The following is a 27,893-nucleotide window of genomic DNA, read 5'->3' as shown; positions in this document are numbered from 1 at the left end:
ACAAAGCAAAAAAAATTAAAAACTAAGAGCCAGAGTCCAGGAAAACTTAGGCAATATGTATTGAAAAGCTGTTCAAGGGCCATTACCATCTCCACCATGTATTACCCAAAGCAGAGTTTCCAGATAGTGGTTCCTATCTCCAACAAGGATTGATTCCGAGTTGCAATTGCCTCTCCTCGGAAGAAGCTATCCCCATCCAGAAACAGTTGTAGTTTGTACATCTATTGAAGTTGGTAGTGGGCACTACGAGCCACTGAGGTCTCTTGAGCCTCTAGTGACAGCAATGGATCTAGGAGCATCCCCAAACTACAACCCTCAGAGGGAATGCAAACCCATCAGAACTGGTGATCCATAGGGTTTCCACCCAGCCCTTATCTAGCCTAGGCACTGGTATAAAACATGCATGACTTCTCTTGGTTCATATGTTACAGAGAAACAGCCCCAAATCTTGTAGAGGTCACCCCCAGCAGCTGCATATAGATACTGTATTTATTTATAAAAAGTATTCATATGCCCTGCCATCATAATAATATATCACAGTGGTTTACAACAACATAAGACCACAGAATAAAATCATAGAAAGTACATGAAGTACATGTACATGGAGAAATACCTGGGCTAGGTATCTCTCTCTATGAGAGGTGGGCTACCTGGGCCCTCCAGATGTTGCTGAACCATCCCCAACCATTGGCCATCCTGGCTGAGGTTGATGGGAGTTGGAGTACCACAGGTTCCTCATTCATAGTCTATATCCTGCTCATACTGTATACATGGCTCTCTCACTTAGATATATTTTTTCAAATACATTTACAGTATTAGCTTTCAACAGAACAAAATACAGGGTTAACCAACAATCATACGGTTTATATAGTATGATACCATATAGTATTTAAAGATAAAGAGTTTTTAATGATAGATAGATATCCCATTTAAGTGGACCATTAAGATCTTCCATTGATTGGTTTGTATGTAGGTAAAATATTCCCAGTATTCTTTATCTATAACAGAAATCTTCCAAATGCTTTAAAATGAGCAAAGTCCATACCTGGCAAAGTAATCCCATTTATCAACATCAATGCCACTTGTTTTGTTGGCCACTATCTCATAAAGAAAGCCTTTTTCTTCAGGTCGCCCACGGTAAGGCCACTGGAGAAAAGGGTGGAAATACCCAAAAGTAAATAATACATTATAATAAAGCAATCTACTCTGAGAATCAAACTGGCATGGAAGTAGGGTTCTAAGAACTCTTTGTACATGCTGGAACAGATTAATTGATGCAAGGAGCACAGCCCTCTTGGTTCTCCTGAACTGTTGACCATGGTACTCTTATCGGTCAATTGTCTGGTTTGGGTCTAAGTAGTACTACTCCTTCCAGGACAACTGGTTTGAATCAGATTGGCAAGCGCATGGAACATTGTTGGCCACAGCAGCACATTTAGGAAATTCAATTCCATGTGGTATTAGGCAAGCTCTAGCTTTATTGTTTGAAGCCGACCCTGAAAACCCATTTCCCCCTCAGTCACTTTTAACAGTTAATTTGAACTGGGCTGCAAAAAACAGTATTACTATTTGATTTATAGTGTGCTTGCTTTTGAGGTAGCTTTTAAATATGATTATAAAGTTTGGCTGTTTTAAACATATTTTGCATTGTTTTGGTTGGCTGCCATTTTTATACTTGTACATTGCTTTGTGAAGTAAACTCTTTAAAAGTTGTTCACAGAAAAATATTTACTGAATAAAGATTCACTTTTATGCAAATATCAGGATAAGCAAATGAAGCACCTTTTGCTGCTCTCTAGGATAAACTGCAGGGTGACCTATTATTGTGTCACTTGCAAATATTCCCTTCATCCAAAAGGAAGTTAACCATTAGATGCACCTCTGTCTTTTGCAAGCTTACTCAGCAATACTTATATCTGCATAGACATGCATAGAATTGCATGAAATATGAAGCAGCTCTGATCATTCTTTGATCTAGCCCAGATCTACCCTAACTCATAACGATTCTCCAAAGCCTCATGCAGAAGCATTAACCAGCTCTGCACGGCCGTGCATTTTTTAACTGGAAATGCTAGAACAGAGTGGAAACTTCCGTACACAAAGCATATGCTTTGCTGCTGAACTATGGCCCCTCTTCAAGATCTATAAAAAGCTCAACAACCAATGGTCCACAAAAAGTAATGAGCCTCCCACATGCAACACATGTCAATTTTCCTTCAGAAAAGATAACGCTATTAGGCATTATATTCCATTAAACAGCACAGTATTTACAAAGCAGAAGTAAGATGGAGAACAAGACTTACTGAACTACTGTTGTTTTCAGTCTTAATGGGTCCTGCTATCTGCTCTTTGATAAAGTCTATATCTTTATCCAGCTTGAGACCATAATACTCCAGGACTGGTCTTAGATCATTGGAATCAATCAAGTATTCAAACATCTTAACAGAAGCAACTTCATGCTACAAAAAATGAAGTTCTAAGTATTATTAATCAAAGTATATGCTGTCAAAACAGGCCATCATAACTGAATGCAAAAACATTAATACAATTTGCATGTAATGCTACGCCACGTCAAGTGGAGGAGCCTGAAGCCAAGCATTGTGTATGTGTGCTCCTGCTCCCCTCACAGGAGGGTGGCTTGAACACAGTTCATTTTCACTTCTGCAAAATCCCAGCTTAATGTCAGATTTTATCCAGGGATGCTGGTTTAAAACAAAATATTTAAAGTGCCACAAAAAGCAAATTTAACTAGCTTGTTAAACTAGCCAGTGTTTCTTTAAACCAGGTTCCCTCATTCAAGCATAATGCTGGATCTCCCACTGCTGCAATAGCAAACAAATACCAGCAGGGGTGGGAGAAGAGTAGTTTTCTAGTTTCACATTCATTGTCCTGCTCAGCTGCTGAAATCACTAATTCCTGATAAGCAATAGAATGTTCAATAACCTGAGATGGCTGAAAATAGAAAGGTACTTAGAACAGCAAATGAAGCAGAGTAGCCACTGAAAGAAGACCCTAGAAAGGTTAATGGAACATAATCTCTGTGAATTAAGAGAGACCTGGAAGTGTGGGAAAGGATGAAACTTTCTTTATTGGGAAGAATCTCAGCGGTAAAAATGAGCGTGCTACCGAGAATGTTATTCTTGTTTCAAACAATACCAATAATAAAAGGGACAGCTGTTTTCAGAGAATGGCAAAAGAAAATTTCAAGATTTATCTGGCAGGGGAAAAAACCCCGAATAAGATTTAAACTATTGACAGATAGTAAGGAAAGAGGAGGTTTTTCCTTACCGGATTTGAAGCTATACTATGAAGCAGCTTGTCTATGTTGGATAAAGGAATGGATAAATTTGAAGAAATCAGATCTTTTAGATCTGGAAGGACATGATAATAGATTCGGATGGCACGCATATCTTTGGCAAGAAAAGATAAAGGTACACAGAAGTTTTGGAAACCACATTTTCCGGAAGTCACTCTATGAAGTATGGGACAGATATAAAAACTTGTTGGAAAGGAAAACACCATGGTGGCTATCCCCAATTGAAATAATCAGTTTGAAAAAGACAAATATGAGTCAGAAATGGATAACTTATGAGACATTGCTCAAAAAAGAAGGTAATAAATGGAAATTAAAACCATATGAGGAAGTGAAAGAACATGTTAATAATTGGTTGCAGTACCATCAAATTAATGAAATGTTTAAAAGCGATATGAAAAAGACGGGATTTAGCGAGACAAAATCAAAGTTTGAAGTTGAAGTACTTAATAATGACTTTAAAGTACTTGCTAAGATGTATAAAATGCTGTTGGAATGGAACTTAAAAGATGAAGAAGTGAAATCGGTGATGATTCATTGGGCAAAAGATATTGGACATAACATTATGCTAGAAGACTGGGAAAAACTTTGGAGGGAAGGAATGAAATTTAAGGCATGTACGTCAATAAAAGAAAATTTATTGAAAATGATGTATAGATGGCATATTACCCCAGTTAAACTAGCTAAGATGTATAAGCTAGACAATAAGTGTTGGAAATGTAAACAAAATGTCGGTACTTTTTTTCACATGTGGTGGGAATGTAAAAAGGTGAGAGTGTATTGGGATATGATATATCATGAGTTAAGAAAAATGTTGAGATATAATTTTGTTAAGAAACCTGAAGCCTTTTTGTTAGGTAATGTAGGTACAGACATTGAAAAAAAGGATATCAGACTTTTCCAATACGCAACGGCGGCAGCTAGAATTCTTCTAGCACAAAAATGGAAACAAGAAGAATTACCGACGAAAGAGGAATGGACAGTGAAATTGACTGAATATGCAGAAATGGACAAACTAACGGGAAGAATCCGAGAGCAGCGGGACCAGAAATTCATCAAGGACTGGTTAAAGTTTACGAATTATTTGAAAGACAATTTACATTTGAATACGTTAATAAGATTTCAAGAAGTTTTGTAGTGAATGTGTAGAATTATTATTGTAAGTAGGATAGTAAAGTAAGGGAAATTCTTTTTTTTTGAAAATGTAAGCAATGGTTGATCAAAGAAGTATAATACTAAGTTAAAAATCAGAAAACCACTTGAAGGGACTGACGGAAGTCACGGCTTGATAGCCAAATGGAAAATGTATGAAAATGTTTGTTAAGGATTATTGTAGTATTTTAGTATAAAAATAATAAAAATTATATATATATATATATAAAAAAAGGAACATAATCTCTGTGAGAAGAATGGACTGAAAAAATTCATAGAATTGTAAGGTTGAAGGGATCCCAAGGGCCATCTAGTCCAACCCCTTGCAAAGCTGGTAAACAATCCCTGACAGATGGTCATCCAACCTGTTTAGAAACCTCCAATGAACTTCACCACTTTCTGAGTGAGTCCATTCCATGTTTAGTCAGAATCTTCTTTCTTGTAATTTGAATCAAATGGTTCAGGTCCTACCAGCTAAGGCTAAAGCAACAGAAATCAAGCTTGCTCCATGTCCCATGTGACAGCCATTCAGTTAATTGAAGATGCCTATCATACTGTCTCTCAGTCTCCTCTTCTCCAGGCTAAACATACCCAATTTCCTCAACCCCCAGAACTGAACACAGTGCTCCAGGTGGGGTCTGACTAAGGCAGAAGAGAGTGGTAAACAGTAGGAATTTTAGTGACTATATTTCACCAATATGGTACCTTAAAAAAAAACTACTTCAGGAAATGTCTGGGTACTTTGACTATAAAAACACTATAATTGTTAAATGTGGTTAACATATTTTTAGACAAGACAGCATTCCCTTTAGAAAAGAAAGCAGTAATAACTGGTTGCATACCCACCTTCCATTCAGTTCCTGAACAAACACGAGGGATGAATCTTTTATCATACATGTGTGAAAATGGTCCATGACCTGAAAGTAAGAATTATGCAGTTCATCTGTGTGGCAAACGTTTGTGTGTATGCATGTGTGTGTGGACAGATGTACAGAGACACACATCTTCAGTATATTCTGGGGTTTTTTAAACCATAATAAAACTATTTTGTAGTACCAAGCCAGAGACTAAACTTTCACTCCATTAGACCAGGCTACCCTTTGTGCTTCCCCCAGAGTTTCTAATAACCACACAAAAAATCTAAAAACAAAATATAAATCATAGAGTAGGTAAAATTTCTAAGAATTCTAAGCAAATTCCCACTGGAATATTAATGTTTCCTATTGCCCCTACGAGACAGAGAGAGAGGAAGTCAACCAAACCTCTGAGGGTAATTTGTTGCAGGACCTGGGTGATAGACCACTGAGAAGGCCTTCTCAGACATTTCCACCCCATCACCTCAGTTGGAGGTGGAACATGTTCAAAGAGCACATGGCATTTCAAACAAGAGGAGGCTGTTCTGCAAGTATCCTAGGATAAAATTCAGTGCCATACTCTTCCAAACATTATATTTGTGCAAGATTCCAGCTAGCCAGAAAGAATGATGTCTCCTCCTTCATGCACTGTTCTGGGGGTTCTTCCAACTCCTCCAGAGCCAATGCTTTTTTGTGGTGGGGAGATATGTGGGAAAAGAAAGGAGGGGCAGGTCTGTTGCACAAGAGGCAGACCTTAAGCAGGCCTTCCACTGACAGGCCTGGTTAGGTTAATCTTGCCCTTAGTTTAGAAATTTAAAAGTTTAAACCAATACTTCACAGCAAAAATCACCTGCCCCAAATCCAGTTCCCATCTAAATATTTTAGAATGGAATCGTACTTTTATTTACCTAACGTGCATCAATCACTTCATTAATATATTTGGGAAGTGGCTTACCCAAATCATGACAAAGACCAGCGATCTGGACGCACAAAATATCCCTTTGGTTGATGTCCAACTCTGGTTGTCGCTTCTGCAGTGCCCGGATCAAACGGCCTGCTAGATAGCTGACCCTGTTGCAAGAAGGCAAAAGGTTCAGTTCTCCAGCTCTTGAATTTTAGGGTTATAAATAAAATAAAAACTTGCCCCACTTTATATATTGTGAAATACCATTACACTTACTCAGCTCATGAACTGCAAACCTATAGAGCAAGGTTGGTCCAAGGACCACATTGCTGGTCAGCCACATCTCCAATGGCCACATGCCAGGGATGGCTTTGGCCAATGTATGCACACATACTACCCACAAACACCCACATTCACTTGACATACAGGACACAGCACACATTTTCATTCTCTCACACATGCAGTCCAAAACTCAAGCATACACTCACACACAAACATGCAAGTATAAATGTGCACACATACAAAATATGAGCCTTCCCATCACTAGGGTAGAATGACCATAAATGCTGCTTTTTTACTCTGCAGAGAAGGATCTGTGGAAGTTAAAAGGCACTCTTTCCCTACCCCCACCAGCAATGGAGTGGGGGGGGGAGCTGCTTTGTACACTTAAAAGGCAAGCTGTTGTCTATCTCTGATTTCAGTGCTATGATGCTTAGTGCTAAGACTGGAGAAAAAACATCTCTTCGGCTGAAATTGCTTAAAATAAACTAGGGGAGGGACGTCCGGCGAGGACGCCATCGCGGGCGGTCGTGGGTCGCTTCGGCAGCGAAGCGACCCAGGCCGGCCCGGGGGTAGGAGCCCCGCTACCGCAAAGCGGGGCTCCGGTAAGCCGCGGGTCGAGCGTCCCGCGGCTTGGGCTCTCCGGCGAGCCCGTTATGGCTCCGAACCCTTCCCCCGTTCCCCCTGTAAAGGGGGAGTGGGGGTGAAGGGACCACAGAGCCGGGCTGATGAGACATGCCCCAACTGGACCGGCGAAGCGGCGGCCGCCGCTCACGGTGAGCAAAATCGTTCTACCTGGCAGAAGGAAAATAAATGAAGCCCGTTGGCCGTGAGTACCTGAACAATTGAATTTAGCTTTGACATTTGGCGCTCCGGGAGATACGACGGAAAGGAAGCCCGTTTTTCTCCCTTTGGTGGAAAGAAAGTAACTGCTTTGACGGTGACTGCTGTTACAGTGATGGATACAATGCTTCGATTTTGATAAGTGAGACTGATTAGACCCCTTTTGGGGGAGTAAATTGGTGGGAATATTTCTTCTTTAAAATGGATGGATTGTAATCTTCTCGCCCTGACTCCAGGGAAAATGGCTGTGGAGATTTGGGATTGAGATGGAAAAGTACTGTGACTAAGATGGAAAAACACTGAAACCTGATACCCTATGCCCACTTCTACCATGTTGGGTTTCGTTTTCAAGCTGGTTTTAGACTCTGGACTGACTCACGATCAAAGGATTATTTTTTTGAAGTTAGAATTGCTAAACCAGAAATTAACTTCGCTGAACCAGGATGTTGCAGAAAAGTTATATCCACAGGAAAGACTATTCAGAACATTGTTAAAATGGAAGAAAACCTTGGCAGAGAGCTGAAGGGAATTATTGAAGAACAAAGTATAATGGCTTTGCAACTCCGAGAAGATGGAAAGTCCTGTTGGGGTGGGAGACCCAGGATGAGAAGAATTTTTATATCCAATTTCTGGGGTGAGAGCCCAGGAATGATGGGGAAGAGATTGATATCTTTACAATTAGAAGAGGAACGGAATTTTGAACTGGAGATGCTGGAAGGTGATGATCTGTGTACCCTGATGCTCCCTGCAAGGATTGTTGTGGATTATGCCTGGAACTGTGGACTTACGAGAAAAGAGGACATTCTGGAAAATGGAATTGGTGTAAGATGGAGGAACGTTTGGGGGGAGACCCCGAAATGGCGAAAGAAAATGGATAGAAAAGGGATAGGGTGAAATGTATTAAGGATAAAATTAGGACGGTTTATTATGGTACCCTGAAGCCGGTGTGTTAAGATTTTAAGTTTTTGAATTAGAGAAGAGATATTTGAATTTTTCTTTATTAGCAGCAGTCTAAGTGAAAGAAGATGTGTGATATGATTTGACATAAGAAGTAATATTTTGTGTTATGAAGCTGTATTTAATTATCATGAAGTTATATTTGGATTCGATTCGATTTAAGTTAAGGAGAGATAGATTATTGTGAATTAAAATAAGATTTTAAGAAGTATGTTTAGTTTTGATTTTTAAATGATTTAATTTCAGAGATGAGAAGTTATTAAAGTAAAACTGGAATTGGAACCGAAGGAGAGAAAACGGGGGAAGTCATTTAGTAATGATTCGAACAAGAAAAGTTTTTTTTTGTGTGTGTGTGTGTAAACAAGAAAAAGAATTGTTGGTGTATTTGTATTTGTTTTGTTGTGGTTTGATTGTTGGGTTTGTGTTTGGGTTGGTATATGTGCTATGTTGCTCTTTGTTTTGAAAAAACCAATAAATTCTTTATTAAAAAATAATAATAAACTAGGGGAGGAAATGTGACCCAGCTTCCTCTCTTACTATGCCTGCAAATTTCATAAAATGCTGCCTTAAAAAAATTTTTTTTAAGGTTACAGTCACTTGGGATGGTAAGGAAGCATTCCACATCAGCAACCCTCTAATGCCAACGAAGTGCATTCTTAGGAAAGAAAGAATGAATGAAAGAAAGAAAGAAAGAAAGGAAGGAAGAAAGGAAGAAAGAAAGAAAGAACACAGGCCTACTGTCAAAGCAAATAGCATTTCTTTTCATCCATGAGTTTCAGTGGGAAAACTCAGTATCAGAAAATCTGCTTACTTAGTTGAGTTTGGGTTTGGTGAGCCTACATCCTCATGAAACCAAATACTGAACACACCAGCATATGAGATGAAGGGCACTTCTAACTTTTAGATATTTTAGATGTAAATCTCCTTTAATGGAATTAAGTATGTTACCAGGAAATTTGAAGGGGGTGAGAGACCTCCCACACACACACACCACGAGTTTCCGCTGCACATTAACAAACCATTCACTCATACACATTTCCCTGCCTTTCACCTGTCAAATGAAATCCTCTAGTGTCAAGAGAAAACAGCAATATACAGTGATGCCTTGGTTTATGAACTTAATCCATTCTGGAAATCCGTTCTTAAACTGAAACTGTTCTAAAACCGAACCACGCTTTCCCTAATGAGGCCTCTCGCTGCCGGTGCCCTTCCACTGTTTGGATTCCGATCTTAGACCGAGGTAAAGTTCGCAAACCGGGGCACCAGTTTTGTGGAGTTTGTAAACTGAATCGTTCTTAAAGCGGACTGTTCTTAAACCGAGGTACCATTGTACGTTACTGCAAAGGCATTGCATCTGCAAGGGAAGCTCGGCTCAGGAGCCTGTGACTTACCTCTGAGCAACAGGTCTCCAACAAAGGAAAACAGGGAAAGTGTCAATTCCAAATGTAGCAATTCACTGATAAATGTACTGTATCTATGGACCGGCTCAATGGGATAACTTTAGAAATTCGTAAGAAATGAAGTGAGGTATAATCCCCAAGTGTGCAGTGCCTTCCCAAGGAGTCATGACCATTGATATTCTGCCCCAAGGGTTTCAGACAAATAATCATCCCAATCACACTGCCTACCCACCCCATAGTGGGATGAAGCCTCAAGACAAAGGGGTGTATTTGACTTGACTCAGGGACCTGGAAACTAAATACTTTCCTTTGTACTGTGATGGAGTAAGTGTGAAAGACTATATTTGAATGACAGGGACATGCCTGGATATCAGGTTCTGAGACCACACCTTGGTGATGTATCCCAATATGTATTATGGGAAATGTATTACAGGAAACTTTGAAATACTGATGTAACCCACTGATCAGGGCTTCTGGCTGCTTCATATTTGTAGTAGTGGGAAGTCTTTGCAACAATAAACATCAAGCCTACTGGCTGCTATTTTGCTTCTATGTCCTGCATTGAGGTCTCTTGCTTGTGACCCTGACCTGAACCTAAGAGAGTCAAGGTTAGGCCATTGTGGGGTGCTCCAAGGACTCCCTGTTACAAGTAGCAGTGCTTTTATTTTACGATAGGTTACTACGGAATTCAATGAAAATGCAGTTGCTTATGTTCAGAGGCACAGCCAGTCTGCAGTAACCTGAGTGGTGGTGTATATCAGTTCAAGAAAAACAGAGCATCTGCAAAAAGAACTTGTGCCTTACCCAAGGGAATGCTCAAAACGGTTGTGCGATGCTCCTGGGAAAACGTAGTAACAGCCACCCAATTGTTTGATGTATCTCAGACGCTGAAACTGAGGTGTGTCAATAATCCGAACAAGAAGTGGATGCATTTCAATGTGACCATGAATCGGGTCATTAAATACCTGGAAGATGTAAAACAAAATGTAAAACTATTGCAGATGATATATGAAAAGCAGAAGAAGAAAGCAAGCTTTCACTTGCTTTCGCTATACTCAAAAGTTAAGACAATCACTGGATAACGAAAAGCATATATGGCTGCCCTTGTATGCCAAGATGAGCTCCAGCAGATTTAGCGGGAAAGACCAATAGGTCCAACAGTCAAGAAGATGGATTCAGCACATGCTGTAGAGGGAAGGGAGGGGCAGATGGACCTCATCAACCTGGGAAGGTAGTCGATCTAGGAGAAGAAAAACCAAACCCAATCCTCCGCTGCCTTGAGGTATATCTTTGGGAGAAGAAAAGACTAAGGAGTAAACCCTACTCAAATCCAGAAAGTTGATGTCATTTTAATCTGTTTCAGTACTTAATGCTTTTATTGTTTTCTTTTTGTAAACCCCTTTTAAGTTTTTTTTTTTTACAATTAAGCAGTGCATACATTTTATGAAATAAATAAATGAATAAATAAAATATATAACTGAGCACTACTTTCCTGGATAGCACTCTAATATTCCAGTAAAATTAATTTTGGTTTTCACTGGTGACCACAAAACAAGAAATACCCTAATTTGCTTACAAAGCATTCTCCAGGATTATCTCTAGCACCCTTTCTATAATATCTATCCAATACTTATTTCTTATTTGAAAAACATTTGAACTCATGCACATACTTTTTTGTACAATGCAAGATGCTGCATCTAAGGCCATCTTTAAAGAATGGTTTGCAAAGCGTTCATCCACTTGTATTTTTAATCCTCTATTAGCTATCATTTTCTTGCTGCCACACCTTATAGTGTTACCTTATTGCTACTCTTGCCTGACCAGTTTGGAGGGAAAAAAGCAAGGAATACAAATATTTAATTTAACTTCAGAGTTTTATATTTGAAATGTACTGACTTTTATATTACAAACTTCTATTTTAAGCTACCTTTATTCTAGCAATTTTCATGGTCTTTCAGCTGCCATCATGGCTCAAGAAAAAACAGATGGTTCAACACCATCTTCAAAAATAGACTAACATTGCTTTCAGATTAACACAAATGCTTCTCTCACCTTCATTATGTCAACATGCCTTTGTACCAGTTTGCTCAGACAATTTAGCAGGTTCTGTCTCACTCCGGTCCTGAAAGTTATCAAATATAAGTTAAGCTGACTGTTCCATATTTTATTAAATAATGTAGTGGATGCTAATATTAAGTTAATTGCTACTGTTCAGTACAAGCATTTTTAAAAGTTTTCAGTACAAGATCTTCAAAAGATCTGGAACATAATACTCTTAAGCTCTACCAATTCCATGAAGATTTATTCAGATGTCAAACTGTAGCAATTTTAAAACGTACTTTCTCCAAGCTGTAAGCCGTACCCAATATTTGCCAATGTGGTACAAAAGAAGATGACTATACACCATTTTCATGTACAGGCTCCATCATCTGTGCATCTCTTTCTGCACACACAGTCACCAATTTATATTTGCTTCATTAATTTGATGGTGGTTAAAGGAAAGCTCATATAACAACATGCAAAGGCAAACCTTGCTTAATGAGACTGTACAAACATGCAGGCTCCTGCAGAGGACCTCACAGTTGCTTTACTCCTTCCCAGTCCTTTTTGCTGTTGTACCACAATGACCTAAGCAAAGATTTGGCTTAGCATGTAATCCAAACCAGGGCTCATGGTTAAACTCTCACCTAACTAACAACCAGCAATAACAAATAGTTAGGGAGCAGAGAGGCTAACCATGCGCCCTGGTCTGGATTACATGCTAAGAAAAATTTTGATTTACTACAGCATGGCAGCAAAAAGAATTTTGGAGGAGAAAAGTGGCTATAAGTAGCTCTCAGGAAGCCTGTGCCATCTCAATAAACCAAGGTTTGCCTTAGCATGTTATGCAGTGCCATAAATCTGTCTGGAAGGGGTGCATTTCTGCACCATGAAGAACAAATACCTTTGATTACCAAAAACTGCATAATATTCCAGTAGCCCTCTTTGAAGTTCCCTATTCTATCCAACATTCAAAAATAATTAATTATCTCACTTTTAAACAGCAATATATACAGTGGTGCCCTGCTAGACTAATGCCTTGCTAGACGAAAAACTCGCTAGATGAAGGCATTCGTCTAGCGGGAGGCTGCCCCGCTAGATGAAAAAGTCTATGGGGCTGCCTCGCAAGATGAAAATTTTTCGTCTTTTTTTTCGTCTAGCGAAAGCGCGGCTGTCATTGCCGCTTCGCTAGACGAAAAACCTGCTAGACGAAAATTTTCGCAGAACGAATTATTTTCGTCTAGCGGGGCACCATTGTATAGTCCTAAATCTGCCAGCTGTGAGATTGCAGAGAAGAAAAGTAACATCCATTGTTATGATGATTAATGTTGCCATAATTATGTAACAGAATATGGCAAGTCCAAATCCTGTTTCAGTTTCCTGATATGAAAATGCTTTACATACTGGCTTGGTTTGCATGTCACATTAAATATTAGTTACAACAGAACTGCAGTTTAATGTGAACCACTGTTTCACTCCTACCCCGCTGATAAAAGATCAGGGTTACTAATCTATATTTCTTTAGCAAATGTACAAAGCTCAAGGTTGGCACTAAATATAGCAATGATCCAATTAAGAATTAGAAACACAAGCAGTCCAATCCTATGTGTGGCTATTCAGAAGTACCATATGTCCCACTAAATTCAATGGGACTTACTCCCAGGGAAGTACATATAGGATTGCAGCCAAATTCAAACGTCAATAGATTTAAGTTTCCCTTACTCAATTCCCATTTCTTCAAGTTCTGATTCAGTGAGGTAAAGGAAAGATGAACCAGCAATATTTTTTTCTGAGGAATTAAGAAGACAACAGTTAGCTTATTTTGTTAGTCTTAACATTTATGTTTCTGAAATTCTTGATAATTCAATATTCTCTGGGCAGATGACAAATGAAAATCACTAGAAGAATTAGAAACGTTAAGAAACTATGTTATTCTGAATTATTGGATCCAAAGAACAGGGGAGTAGCAAGGTAAATTGGTACCCGGGGGCAGAAATTTTTTTGGCACCCCCCCCCCCTGAGGCATAAGAAGGTCAGGTGGTACCCGGTGTGGAAAATTTCTTGTCAAACCCCCCATTGATCCCCCCCCCCGCAAAAATGATTTTACATTATTTCATATTTTCTTACAAAGGAATAATAACAAGTAATAATAATAATAAAACTTTTATTTATATCCCACCCTCCCAGCTGAAGTCGGGCTCAGGGTGGCTAACATCAGATACATAACACTGGTATAAAATCAAACAATAATTAAATTACCTCCTAAAAACATCTCAAAATCAAATTAAAGTCTAATTAGATGGCTTTCCACAGGGTTAGCGTTGGGAACAGTAAGTGCTCCCTGAACTGAAATTTCAGCCTTCATGACATAGGAAAACAGCCAAGTGAACAGCTATTTTGGTGGAGGAGGGTCAAGATATTAACCGATATGCATGAAATTTCATATATAGCTATATAATCCCTAGTATAGTAAGATAAGACCTTTGGAGCAGGCATTTTCAAAAAAAAAAAATCCAAAAAAAATTGATTAAAAAAATTGTTCCTTGATCATTTGTCACCCCCTCCATTATGGAACCCGGGGCTGACCGCCCCCACCCCCCTTGCTACGCCCCTGCCAAAGAAGTCTTACATGAGTGGAAAGACAGCTTAGAATGTAGCACAATTGAATTTTCCTGTTTCCCCTATCCAGCTGCAGCCCACTGTGCATCACACACTGTACCAGGAAATTACTCCAGTTACAAGGTGGACTTGCCTTCATGGGAGGTTTTTAAGCAGAGGTTTGATGGCCATCTGGATGCTTTAATTAAGATCCCTGCATTGCAGGGGATTGGACTAGATGGTACTACAGATATATCTAATATGTTATAGAATCATAGAATCAATAGAAGCCATACAGTGGTACCTCCAATTGTGGATGGGATCCATTCTGGAGCTCTGGTTGGATCCCAAGGTTTTCGCTACCGGAGGTGTCTGTTCTGTGCATGCACGCGGTGCGGTAGAGCGCTTCTGCACATGCGTGCACGGCAAAGCCCATTAAAATGCTTCCAGGTTTGCCGCGTGCATATCCCAAAGGATACGTAACCAGAGGTGCACATAGGTAGAGGTAACACTGTATTTGGTTACAGGTAGGTAGCTGTGTTGGTCTGCCATGTGTGTGCATGCACACAAAAGGAATAATAGGAATAGGAATAATTTATTATTGGCCAAGTACATTTTCCAACATACTTGGAATTTGTTTCGGCTACATTGCAATGTAAACATACAGACACTGTTCCTCTCACAATACAAAGAAGTAAAGAAACCCCACCCATATTTTACCTCCCCTTAAGCTATACAACTACGAATTTAACAATTTAATGGCACAAGGGAAAAAACTATTCTTGTGCCTGGCCGATTTTGTATATGAAGTCCTGTAGCGACGTCCAGATGGAAGTAAATCAAGCAGATGATGACCGGGATGTAAAGGATCTGCTACAATTCTCTCTGCTCTCTTCCTTACTCGGGTAGCATAAATTGTCTCTATTGAAGGCAAGCTAACACCAATTACCCTTTCTGCAATTCTTACAGCTCGTTGGAGCTTTTTCTTGTCTCTCTTAGAGGCTGTACCGTACCAAGCTGTTATAGAATTACAGAGAACAGTTTCAATGATGCCTCTGTAGAATTGAATCAACACTTCCTGGGACAATTTAAATTTCCTTAGTTGACGCAGGAAATACAGCCTCTGGTGGACCTTTTTAATAATACTATTGATGTTGTATAGCTCATACCAAGAACAAACTTAGTTGGTCTCTAAGGTGCTACTGGAAGGATTTTTTTATTTTTTATTTTGTTTTGACCGTATTTGGTATTACTTGTTGGAGGACATGCTTTCCTCCTTAAACAAATAGGGGGTGGTGGAAGTTCTGTAACCACCACTAGCCAATATTCATTCATACTTTCACATGAAGAGTCACCAGTATTTCTTTTCTGCAAGTATGCTTTGGTGCAACCAGAAATATTTTGCACTGGGCAGCATGTGACGGGAGCCAGCCCGTCATGTGGGAAAATGACCAGTCTCACAACAGTGTGGGTTGAAAGAGTGATGATTCTAAGGGCTGCAAGAGCCTTTATTTATGGGGCAGCATACAGGAATATTTCATCATATTTGGACTACATTTCATCAGCCAGGGGTATGGAAGTGCCATATATGGGTAAGGTGTAGTCATGCCATGTCTACGTAAGTAAATGGGCCTGTGTGTATGTGATTCTCACTGCACCCAGTTAGGTGTGGTGCACGTTGGTGTATGGTCTTTTCTGATAAGGGCAGTTTCTGGTTTTTCATGTACGCCTAAACGGCCAGTTTCCCTACAAGCATGTTGCATCCTGATGGCACATGCTTTGGCAATCCTCTGATACATACTTGGTACAAATATCTTTCCCAGTGTGGTGTAGTGTTAAGTGGTTAAGAGCAGTGGACTCGTAATCTGGTGAACCGGGTTCGATTCCCCGCTCCTCCACATGCAGCTGCTGGGTGACCTTGGGCTAGTCACACTTCTCTGAAGTCTCTCAGCCCCACTCACCCCACAGAGTGTTTGTTGTGGGGGAGGAAGGGAAAAGGAGAATGTGAGCCGCTTTGAGACTCCTTCGGGTAGTGATAAAGCGGGATATCAAATCCAAATCCAAACTCTCTTCCCCCACTAGAATATGTGCCTCCAATGTTATTTCCTTATTCTTTGAGAACATTACAAGTACTGTAGAGACGGAACATATCAATGCCGGTTAATGCACAAATGATCCTGTACTGCCAATGGGCAGCTAAAGATGGGCCATTAAGGGAAGAAAGCAGAGCAGAGGCTCTGTGCCAGAGGGCAAACAGGTGGGTCTACCTCCCTGTTGGAAAGACAAAAGGCCAGAGTAGAGTTATGTGAGCAAGACTGGGGTGGCTTGCAATCCTTTTTAACTAAAAGGCATGTTTGAGAAAGAAGTGCTCCTCCTTTGGAAGGGCGGCATATAAATCAAATAAATAAATACAACCCAAGTTAAAAGGAAAAGGGCATTTAAGGCAGCAACCCTAAACACACTTAGGCTATCTGGGAGTGAATCCCACTGAGCTCAATAGAACTTACTCCCGAGTAGACTGCGCTGCAAAGGACTCTTAAGACACAGCCCTTTTAAAATGTGGGGGTTGGGGGGTTATTGAGTTGCCGTTTTTATTTTTAATACGTATTTTGCGGCTTTATATCTTGATTTTATTTTGTGAACCGCTCTGAGTATAGGGTATCGGGCGGTATATAAATTCAATTAATAACAATAAAACAACAACAACAATCCTATGACCATTGACTTCGGAACAAGCCATCCTGCCACGAATTGCCAACCCCGCCCTCAGGCGACGGAGCCCGTTATGCCCTTCTCTCTCCTCTTCTCACGGGGTCAGGAAGCGGGAACCACTCGAGGGAGGAAACGGCAGCAGCAGCGTCGCCTCAGCCGGGCGCCCCCCTTTAAGGTCCGCCGAGGTTGATATTCTCGGCGCAACGAGGCTGCGCAGGCAAAGCGGTTCTCCGGTCCCGCTCGTCCAACCCTCTCCCCCGCCCCCGCCCCCGTTTACCTCGGAAGCAGCGCAGCAGCTCCGGGTCTTCGAAGCCGCTGCTTCGCAGGAAATTGCACACCTGCTCGATGCCCCAGTCCCGCGGGTGGGACCTGCAGGAATCCGGGTCACGACAGGCGGAGCCGCGCTTCTCCGGCGTGTGGAAGACGTTGCCCGGGCTGGCGGGCCGGGGCCGCTTGAAGGCTCCTTCCCCATTACTGCTCGACATCGCCCTCGACTTCGAAGCAGGGACACCAGGAGCGACTTATATAGGGGGAGACCCGCCAGGGCTGGGCGTGATGTGATGGCAGTCCTCCAATCAAGACGGCTTGTGTGGCTTGCGGTTTCTGTGTCAATGCTGGGTGGTTCTGTGTTGTTGTTTTGGAGAGAGAGAGAGAGAGAGTTCAAGGGGCGGATTGGACGTGAGCATAGCTGTCAAGTTTCGGATTTGAAAATAAGGGATCAACACCCTCACCTGTCCCGGGGACAGTCTACGGTTCTCAGGGACAGTCCACGCCGTGGTAATCCCCCCAGGCTACAAATTAATTTACCCCAGGAAAGAGAAATCGGGGCAGAGAAAATAAAGCACTTATTCACGCAGCACACGGTTAACCTCTGGAACACCCTGCCACAGGGAGCAGCGATGGCCACCAGCTTGGATGGCTTTAGAAAAGGATTAGGCCAATTCATGCAGGAGGAGAGGACCACTGATGGCTTCTGGCCAGGTTGGCTCTGCTCTGCCTCCAGTTAGGGGCAGCAATGCTTAATCTGAGCACCTGTTGCCAAGAAACATTTGTCTATTTTATCTTCTTTTTATATCTGTCTGTCTGTTTGTTATTAGATATTTCTATTCCACCTTTTTTCCAAGGAGCTCCCTGGTTCTAGTCTTCATTTAATCCCCACAACAGTCCTGTGAGGTAGGCAGGCAGGCAGGGCTGAGAAAGGCAGGGACCCAAGGAGTCCCCGGACTCCAACTCTCCTTCCCGGAAATAAGGGAAATTTAAGGGATATCAATAATAAGGGATAGCAGCAGGAAACGGCTTGGAATAAGGGAGTTTCCCGCAAAAAAGGGAGACTTGACAGCTATGGACGTGAGGCTGATAAGCCAGACTCCTCAGCAGAGCTGGAGTTTTAGGGAAAGGCGTGAGGGGGCAAAGCATGAGGTTTAAAGCTCAGGGATGGGGAACCAGTGGCCAGAAGCAACGACAGCTGTAGACCATTGGAGGGTATTTTCAGGGGTGTCGCAGAGGGGACGGGGGGCCCCGGGCAGCGCCCCTGCTGGGGGTGACACACCGGGGGGCTGCCCCGCCCACTGGGCTTTTTACAAACTTTTGTAACTTTTTTAAAAATTCTTTTTAGGCTATTTTGGGCACTGCCGGGGTGGAGCTGCAGGGGCACCCCCCCTCGCTGGCCGCCCCTGCGGCTCCGCCCCAGCAGCGCCGAAAATAGCCCCCCCTTCCAGCGGCGCAGCTCGGCATGGAGGCAAGGGGCGGGCCAGCGAGGTGGGGTGCCACCCCCTCCTGGCTGGCCCGCCCCTTGCCTCTTTGCCGAGCTCCGCTGCTGGCTGGTTTGCGGAGCCGGGGCATGGAGAGGGGCCGTCCCTCTCCCTGCCCCGACTTGCGCTCCGCCAAGGGAGCCCGGGCGGCGGATTCAGGAGTCTTTGCAGCCCGCAAAGACTCCTGAATCCGCCGGCCAGCACCCCTTCGTGCAGCGGCTGCTCACGCAGGCACGAGCAGCCGCGGCACGAAGGGGTGCCGCTGCCGTTCGGAGGCTTCGGGAGTCTCCCGAATCCGCCGCCCAGCACCCCTGGGGGCGGGACGTCGCGTGCGTCACAACGTCATGACGCACGTATGCACCGCAATGCCCCGCCCCCAGGGGTGCCTCTTGGCTTCCCGCCCCCGGCAGCCAAGGGGCTAAGAACGCCCCTGGGTATTTTGTTCCCCATCCCTGGCTTCAGCTCTTGCCATTTGCGCAATCCACACCATAACTGCCCATAACTAAACACTTCCATGGAAAAGTTTCTCATTTAGTGTTTAAAATATTGCCTTCCTTTCTAAGAAGCGATTTTAACTTAATGCAGCACAAGGTCAGTATGTTCTAATAAATGTACAGTATTGCTAACATTCTGTCTTATGTAATACATAATGTTCTAAATCAGGGGTAGGCAACCTAAGGTTCATGTGCCAGGTGCAGCCCAATTGCCATCTCAATCCAGCCCGCGGATGGTCCAGGAATCAGCATGTCTTCACATGAGTAGAATGTGTCCTTTTATTTAAAAAGCATTTCTGGGTTATTTGTGGGGCATAGGAATTTGTTCACCCCCCCCCCCCAAAAAAAATAGTCTGGCCCACCACATGGTCTGGTTGCTGACCCCTGTTCTAAATGTTAGGAGAGTTTATTTTGGAGCTCCCTTCCAGCAGCAATTTTCTCCCCCCCCCCATAAACTAGCCATTTCATTAGGGTTTCAGGCCTGAGGAGAGGTGACAACCCTACCCAGCAGACAGAGGAAGCTGGAGTAGGCACAGGGAAGGGAAAGCCACTGAGCTTTTATTCATCTCTCCATTTTCTCCCCTTATCACACTTTTCAGATGGCTCATTTCCCTAGAAGTTTGGAGGAGGAAGGAGCAGAGAAATGTAGCCGCTATGGCGAGAGATAAACAGGCCTTCAGTAACCCCTTCTCCCAAGATGAGGGGTATGTGAACTTCTAAGTTTCTTTCCATACGTCTCCTTTCTTCCCACAGCATTAAAAAAAGACATGTTTGATAAGTTAAAAATGGTTTCAATTAAGGTAAGTTAAACTTGCTTTCAAAGGTCAGATTCATGTGATTTTCAGACTTCCAGTCTTTGGCAGTGAGATATGGCTGCCTCCCAAGAGATCAGACTCATGTAAGTAATTCAGGGTCAATATGAAGGTAGTTGGCCCTGCTGACCCCCCCCCCCCAGGGTAGGGGGAGCTGTGCCACCCGCAGATCATCCGTTATCTGTGCTCCACAACAAGATGTGGAGGCAGGGACGTTGGGTGGCACACGCAGGCAACTCTCCAGAATCAGTCTCTGGAAAGTAAAGATAAAAAATATCTGCTAAATGAAACAGTCACTGGATGTCAATGTTTTGAAAAGGACTCTTATTACTGTGTCTTCATTAATGTGAGGTGAGCAAGTTTTTTCTTATTCTATATACAGTATCTACATCTGTTCTTTTATGCCAAACCTCACCAATAAAGAACTAACATTAAATGGAATACAGGTGGATTTTCAAATGTAATCAGCTCTGTGGCTGCGTAGTAGGGTGAGTCATAAAAAACCCGAAAATGTTTCCTCCCTTGATCTTATCTCAGGCGTATGGTATAAACATAGTTAGCTTTCAAATTTGGGACAAATTGGTTAATATTTAGACCCTGCTCCTACAAATTGAAATTTTGCCTCACCACGAGTGATAAAAACATAGGAATTTGACTCATTTAATTCTCCGTATGTTAAATTGTGAACTAGTAAACATAAATTTTAGGTTTTATGTAGAGCAATAATAGTTGCATACTATTATTTTCTGCAATATTTATTTATTAAAGATAAAACATGTTGATAATTTACATGAAAAACCAATGGTTTTGAAAAAATTATATGGAACAATTAAGCAAACGGTGTACTAAACGTAAATAAGTCAAATTTAACAGAGGAGCATATTTCAATTGTTTCATTGCCTGATGGAAATCACATTGGTCATGTTACACCGGTTGATAGCAAGGCGCAATCTATTGCAAATTCTCTTATCTCATTTCTCAGTGGAAAAAGACCTAGTGAGTCAACTTGAAGCAGTTGCTTGTGATGGGACAAACACAAACATAGGTGCCCGGGGAGGAATTAACCATCTTATTGAAATAGACATTGGCCGGCCATTGCAATGGAATATTTGCCTCCTTCATGCCAATGAACTGCCTCTACGACATCTCATCATTGAACTAGATGGACCCACATCTGGGGCTAACACCTTTTCATGGCCTATTGGGAAATTACTGCCCAATGTCTCTGATTTGCCAGTTGTTGAATACAAATGCTTTGCACGATCAGATTCAATCCCAGAAATGCCAGAAGTAGTTTGGAAAAATCTATCTACTGACCAAAAGTATTTGTGGCAAGTTACATCTGCACTCATCTCTGGAGAATTCAGCAGTGACTTACAGCTGCTCAAAATTGGCCCTTGCAGCCATAGCAGGTGGCTGGCTAGTCCCTGTCGTATCTGCCGGCTGTATGCCTGCACAAAAAAACCATCTCAAGTTCTAAAAATATTGACTTCATACGTTGTAAACATCTACACACCAATGTGGCTTAAAGTAAAACATCATGAATTGGCTATTGAGGGTCCACAGAACTTTTATTTTCTAATGAAGAAAAGTGAGCAGATCGAAGACAAGGAGGCAAAGGGAATTGTACAGCGATGTGTGCAGAGAAATGCTTTCTTTGCACACCCAGAAAATATTCTTCTCACCCAACTGGCTTCTGCCCAGAAGTCAGATCGCGTTGATGCTGTTCAAATCATCATTGAAGCAAGAAGGAGAAATGAACCGTTGGCTGCAAGTATTCATCCATTTTGAGTGCCAACCCTCGATTTTAAAACAGTGAAGTGGCAACAAATGATAAAATTGTCAGAAACTGACACATATGAGCCACCAATAACCAGGAACATGACAAAAAATGAACTGTTAAATATTGTGACCACTCCATTAACAATTCCAAAATTCAAGTGCCATTCGCAAATGGTTGAAAGTGCAGTGAAGGAGGTTACTAGAGCATCTAGGATAGTTATTGGAGAGAAAAGATGTGATGCTACCATCAAAACAACAGTGAACAATCGCTCTAAATTCCCAAAACAAGAGACAAAGAAGGACTTTGCACCAAAATAGACGTTTAGAGTAATGCATAAAAGCATATTTTTAGCATGATATAATATGGTGCATTGTACAATGTATATTGTGCATGAGGCATAATTTTATTAATTACACAAAATGTAAGCATTTAGTACAATTTATACCTAAGTAATTAAGTATAATGTGATGTTTTGACGCAACACATAATATGAGTGGCATTTTATTGTTTATGTTTAGTACACCGTTTGCTTAATTGTTCCATATATATTTTTCAAAACCATTGGTTTTTCATGTAAATTATCAACATGTTTTATCTTTAATAAATAAATATTGCAGAAAATAATAGTATGCAACTATTATTGCTCTACATAAAACCTAAAATTTATGTTTACTAGTTCACAATTTAACATACTGAGAATTAAATGAGTCAAATTCCTATGTTTTTATCACTCGTGGTGAGGCAAAATTTCAATTTGTAGGAGCAGAGTCTAAATATTAACCGATTTGTCCCAAATTTGAAATTTAACTATGTTTATACCATACGCCTGAGATAAGATCAAGGGAGGAAACATTTTCAGGGGGAATTTTTTTTTATGACCCACCGTACTGCGTAGCCCTCGTTTGAAGTTTAAAATGGACTTTGCAAAGGACAAAGGAACTGAGAAAATTGTGCCCGTTAGCAGTGTCGCAGTAGAAAAAGAATCTTCTTTCTGGACAATATGGGAAATATTTCATGAAAAACCGTGCAGTTGTCTACACGAATTATTATTATAAAACGTGAAAGTGAAGGTGAAGCTGGCATCTGGTAAATTTCTAAATCATTTGTATAGAAATACAAAGATGACTTGCTAAAGGTCTGTGCTTGGGCAAACCTTTTGTGTTACTTATACAGAATCATCTTACGTAATCAAGCAGCGATCGTCCAATTAATCATGCCTGCCTTTTCCCAACTCCCAATCATCCATCTGTTAGATGAGGGGATAGGTGGTAGGCATCTGGGTTGCAGGGAAAGCTCCCAGCATCTCAATTCCCTAGGCCAGTAGCCAAGTTCTCAAAGCAAACAGATAAACCTGTGAGATCACACTTGCAGCACATACCAGTTACTCTTGGGGTTATATTGACTACCAAGTTGGGGTTTACAGGCCTTCCAGGACGTATGGGTTTTACCATTTGGCTTTCCACATTACAGTACATAGATTATGAAATTCACTATAACAAGAGAGAGTGGTGGCTACCAACTTGGATTGCTTTAAAAGTTTAAACCGATTCATAGCAGGTAAGACTATAATTGGCTACTAGCCATGTTCCTGTCTCCACTGTTGGAGGCACCATGCCTCCATGCCAGTTGCTGGGAATCAGAAGTGGGCAGAGTGCTGTTACTCTCAGGTCCTGGCTCTGGGCAAGCCATAGCCATTTGGTGGCCATTATGAGAACAGGATGCTAGACCAGATGTGCCTTTAGTGTGATACAGCAGGGCTGATTTTATGCTGTAGTATTGTTTTTGGGGGACAGGAGGTGGGCAGGTGTGGAGGACTCCCTGGTTCTAAATGGGATAACTGTGCCCTGAAGGACCACGTGCACAGCCTGGGAATCATTTTGGACTCACAGCTGTCCATGGAGGCGTAAGTCAATTCTGTGTCCAGGGCAGCTGTCTGCCAGCTCCATGCAGTACGCAGGCTGAGACCCTACCTGCCTGCGGACTGTCTTGCCAGAGTGGTGCATGCTCTGGTTATCTCCCGCTTGGACTACTGCAATGCGCTCTACATGGGGCTACCTTTGAAGGTGACCCGGAAACTACAACTAATCCAGAATGTGGCAGATAGACTGGTGACTGGGAGCGGCCACCGAGACCACATATCACAGGTCTTGAAAGATCTACATTGGCTCCCAGCTCTTCAGCTCTCTATATTGGACAAACAGGCCAATCTCACCCCTTGCTTCTTTAGCCATCTCACCCCTTGCCTTTCCCTGCAAGACTGATTACAGCCGTTAAGAGTCATCAACTATTTTTCCACACCTATCAGCTGATCACCCATTCCCACCACCCTCTGAGTAATACCCCTCCCCACTCCCTCACTATATTTAAGGATCTGGTGACTTCTGTTTCAGTGTATCTGAAGAAGTGTGCATGCACACGAAAGCTCATACCAAAAACAAACTTAGTTGGTCTCTAAGGTGCTACTGGAAAGAAATTTTTATTTTGTTTTGACTATGGCAGACCAACACGGCTTCCCACCTGTAATTGGCTCCCAGTATGTTTCCGAGCACAATTCAAAGTGTTGGTGCTAAACGGCCTCGGTCCAGTATATCTGAAGGAGCATCTCCACCCCCATCGATCTACCTGGACACTGAGGTCGAGCGCCTTCTGGCGGTTTCCTCATTACGAGAAGCCAAGCTACAGGAAACCAGACAGAGGGCCTTCTCGGTAGGAGCACCCGCCCTGTGGTTTAGAAGTCATCTTAAGGCGGCACTGTTTAGGGAAGCTTTTAATATCTGATGAATTATTGTATTTTAATATTGTTTTGGAAGCCGCCCAGAGTGGCTGGGGAGGCCCAGCCAGATGGGCGGGGTATAAATAATACATTATTATGATTATTATTATGCAGGGGGGAGGAGAGGGAGATGTCGTGCTGTAGAAGCAGATCTCTGTGCAATGTTGTTTTCAGTAATGTTACATTCAGATGGTGATCCAGGAAGCTCATTACCAAATGGCTAGGTTACCTTATATCTTGTGCAAAAGATTTCATATAGCAGAACAATACTCAGATATTTCAAAACCTTGTGAAGTAAACAAAAAAGGGTGATGCAGGGACACACACACAACCAACTTGATCCCAAGAAGGTTCCCACACATTTCACAACCCTGAAAAATACTGCATTGCTGACTCATGTTTAGCATGTGGTCTTCTAAGATAACTATATTTTTCATATATATAGCTGTTGAGCCATGAAGTACTCATCCTATATTTCTTCATCTGATTCTTCAGACCTAAATGCAGAACTTTATCTGTGTTGAAATTCATTTTGTTTGTTTTGATTTACTTCTCCATTCTTCCAGGATGCATGGGTTTCACCATTTGGCTTTCCACAGTACAGTGCAGTTAGATGATGAAATTCACTCTCACAAGAGAGTGGTGGCTACCAACTTGGATGGCTTTAAAAGATTAAACCAATTTATAGCAGGTAAGTCTATCATTAGCTACTAGCCATGTTGGCTACGTTCTTATCTCCACTGTTGGAGGCACCATGCATTGTAAACCATGGCTCTTCTTTTTCACCTTACTACCTATTAGAGTGGAAGACTTCAGTACATTCAAATTTTGACTTAAGATGGGCAGAGGGGGAAATCCAACCATAAAGGCCTCTGCAGTGCAGCCATGGAAATCTTAGTTGCTGTCCCCCATGTCCCAACAGCAGCGGGGGGTGGGGTGGGGGAATTGCAAGCACATTTCTGTGGGATTCCAAGCCTTTCTAATCCCTTGACATGCCCTCAGATAAAGGGGAAAATATGCCAGGCCTGGGACTGGTCTACTTGTTTTCCCTCTATTTAAGACCAATGGGATAGAATGTATTTCATGTGGGAGGCAGGAGGAAGACTGCACACACACTTTCTGACCTACTGGCATGAGCCCAACAGGGCTGAAGATTTGAAAGTTTGTCCAACCAACCAGTGCTTTCCCCTGTGCATACCAATGCAGAGAACCATACCTTCATATGGTACTCCTCATCAAATATCTTCTTTAGAGACCCCTAAGCATAAAGAGTTAAAAATTAATTCGGTACCCAATGCCAGTAATAGAAAATAAAGACTAAATCCAATAATAGTTACATATATCTTATATACAAAACCACCCAATTATGGCTAACTTTTGTGTAGATACTACACAAGCAAAATTATACTTGGGGGGGGCAGTATTTATTAATAGGAATGTAGTAACATTGGCTACAAATTATAGCTTCTCACAGAAGAAGCGACCAGTTTAGAATGCCAAGGTTTCCTGCCCCCAAGCAGTACAATGGGCAAACAAGAAGTGGCTTGAAGCAATTGCTAAACCCTCATTTCCCCCCACTTACTTAAGCAAAAAGAACCCCAGCAAATCACAGGAATTGGAAAAATGTATTGTCCAAATAAAGGATACATGTGTTTTCCTGTTGCTGGTTGAGGGTTGTTTTTTAAAAGGAAGAGAGAGAGAGAGAGAGAGAAAGAGAGAGAGAGAAAGAGAGAGAGAGAAATCCCAGAACATTGTCAGACCACAACTCCATGATGATGGAAATTCAAAAGGAAAGTCAAACTACATTTAAATGGAGAATGAATGAAGATTTATTAGAAGAACAAAATTTTATGGAAAAAGCAAAGAAGACCTTGGGGGATTATTTTGAAATAAACCTCCAGGGCCAGATTAAATTACAAATGGTCTGGGATGCAAGTAAGGCGGTGATGAAGGGACTGTTTATACAACAAAATTCAATTAAAAGGAATTTGAAAGAAAAAAGGAAAAAAAATTAAGATGAAATTATGGAAAAGGAGAAGGAATTGTCAAAAAAGCTAACAAAGAGTCAGTTAAGCAGGCAATTAGAATATTACAAACCCAATATGCCTTGATAGTTAATGAAGAAATTAGTTGGAAAATAAAAAGAATGAAACAGAAATATTTTGAACATAATCAGGAAAACTGCTAGCGTGGCAATTGAAAAAGTGAACAAAGATATTTCATAAATAAAACTAATATAAGTGGAAAAATTACAAATAAGATGAAGGAAATAAGAGAAGCATTCGTGAATAACTTTTCAGAACTGTACAAGAAAGGAAATGGTTAGTTTTTTTTAAATAGAGGCATATATAAAAAACAGTAATCTTGCCAAAAATAAAAGAGGAACAATCAGTGATTTTAAATACCCAAATAACAGTTCAAGAGGTCTTAGAGGCAATAAATTGGACAAAAAGCGGTAAGTCTCCAGGACAAGATAGACTAACAGCAAAATATTATAAAAAGTTAAGTGAACAATTAGTAAACCCGTTGAAAGATGTGATGAATGAATGAGATTTTAAAGACAGGTAAAATCCCCGGAACATGGAAGGAAGCTTATATAACAGTGATCCCAAAACAAGATTCGGATTTAATGCAAATAAAAAATTATAGGCCTATTTCATTATTAAATAATGATTATAAATTATTTGGGAATATTTTAGCTAATAGAATTTTAAAAAAATCTAGGCAAATATATACCAGTACATCAGGATCAGGCAGGGTTTCTTCCAGGTAGACAAATGAAATAGAATATAAGAAATATTCTGAATGTGATAGAATTTTGTTGTTGTTGTTCAGTCATGTCCAACTCTTCGTGACCCCATGGACCAGAGCACACCAGGCACGCCTATCCTGGAGGTAAAAAATGGGGGGGGGCGGGGCAGCAATGATGTTTATAGATGCCAAAAAGGCTTTTGACAATGTCTCCTGGGATTTCATGAAAAAACTGCTAATAAATTAACTGTGGATATAATTTTTTAAAAGGAATACAAGCAATATATTCAGAACAAAATGCAAAGTTAATTCTAAATCAGGTGGTTTACTGAGGTCCCAAAGGATGCAATACAGAATTCTTTGTTGTTATGACTCAGGATGGACTCTGAAATAGCAAGCGTGTCATGAAGATCTGTGCTTGGGCAAACCTTTTATGTGTTACTTATACAGAAACATCTTAATAATCAAGCAGCAATA

The 27,893-nt window shown here is 41.4% G+C and overlaps 1 protein-coding gene across 2 annotated transcripts in view; it reads right to left on the bottom strand.

The window, feature by feature from the left end:
• The window catches only part of LOC117048859 (deoxynucleoside triphosphate triphosphohydrolase SAMHD1-like), a 32,291-nt gene extending 14,754 nt beyond the window's left edge, over window positions 1-17,537 (bottom strand). For both annotated transcript variants that reach the window (XM_033153243.1, XM_033153244.1), the window contains exons 1-8: window positions 17,330-17,537; window positions 13,465-13,531; window positions 11,755-11,824; window positions 10,507-10,667; window positions 6,275-6,390; window positions 5,312-5,382; window positions 2,304-2,459; window positions 1,046-1,146 (exon numbers count right to left, since the gene is read on the bottom strand). In XM_033153243.1, the coding sequence (XP_033009134.1) occupies window positions 1,046-1,146; window positions 2,304-2,459; window positions 5,312-5,382; window positions 6,275-6,390; window positions 10,507-10,667; window positions 11,755-11,824; window positions 13,465-13,531; window positions 17,330-17,537 (950 nt within the window). The remainder of the gene's footprint in view (window positions 1-1,045; window positions 1,147-2,303; window positions 2,460-5,311; window positions 5,383-6,274; window positions 6,391-10,506; window positions 10,668-11,754; window positions 11,825-13,464; window positions 13,532-17,329) is intronic.
• Window positions 17,538-27,893: the final 10,356 nt, after the last annotated feature.

Source organism: Lacerta agilis, chromosome 6 (genome assembly GCF_009819535.1).
Source record: "Lacerta agilis isolate rLacAgi1 chromosome 6, rLacAgi1.pri, whole genome shotgun sequence".
NCBI classification, from domain to species: Eukaryota; Metazoa; Chordata; class Lepidosauria; order Squamata; family Lacertidae; genus Lacerta; species Lacerta agilis.
This window is presented reverse-complemented; position numbering and strand designations above follow the sequence as displayed.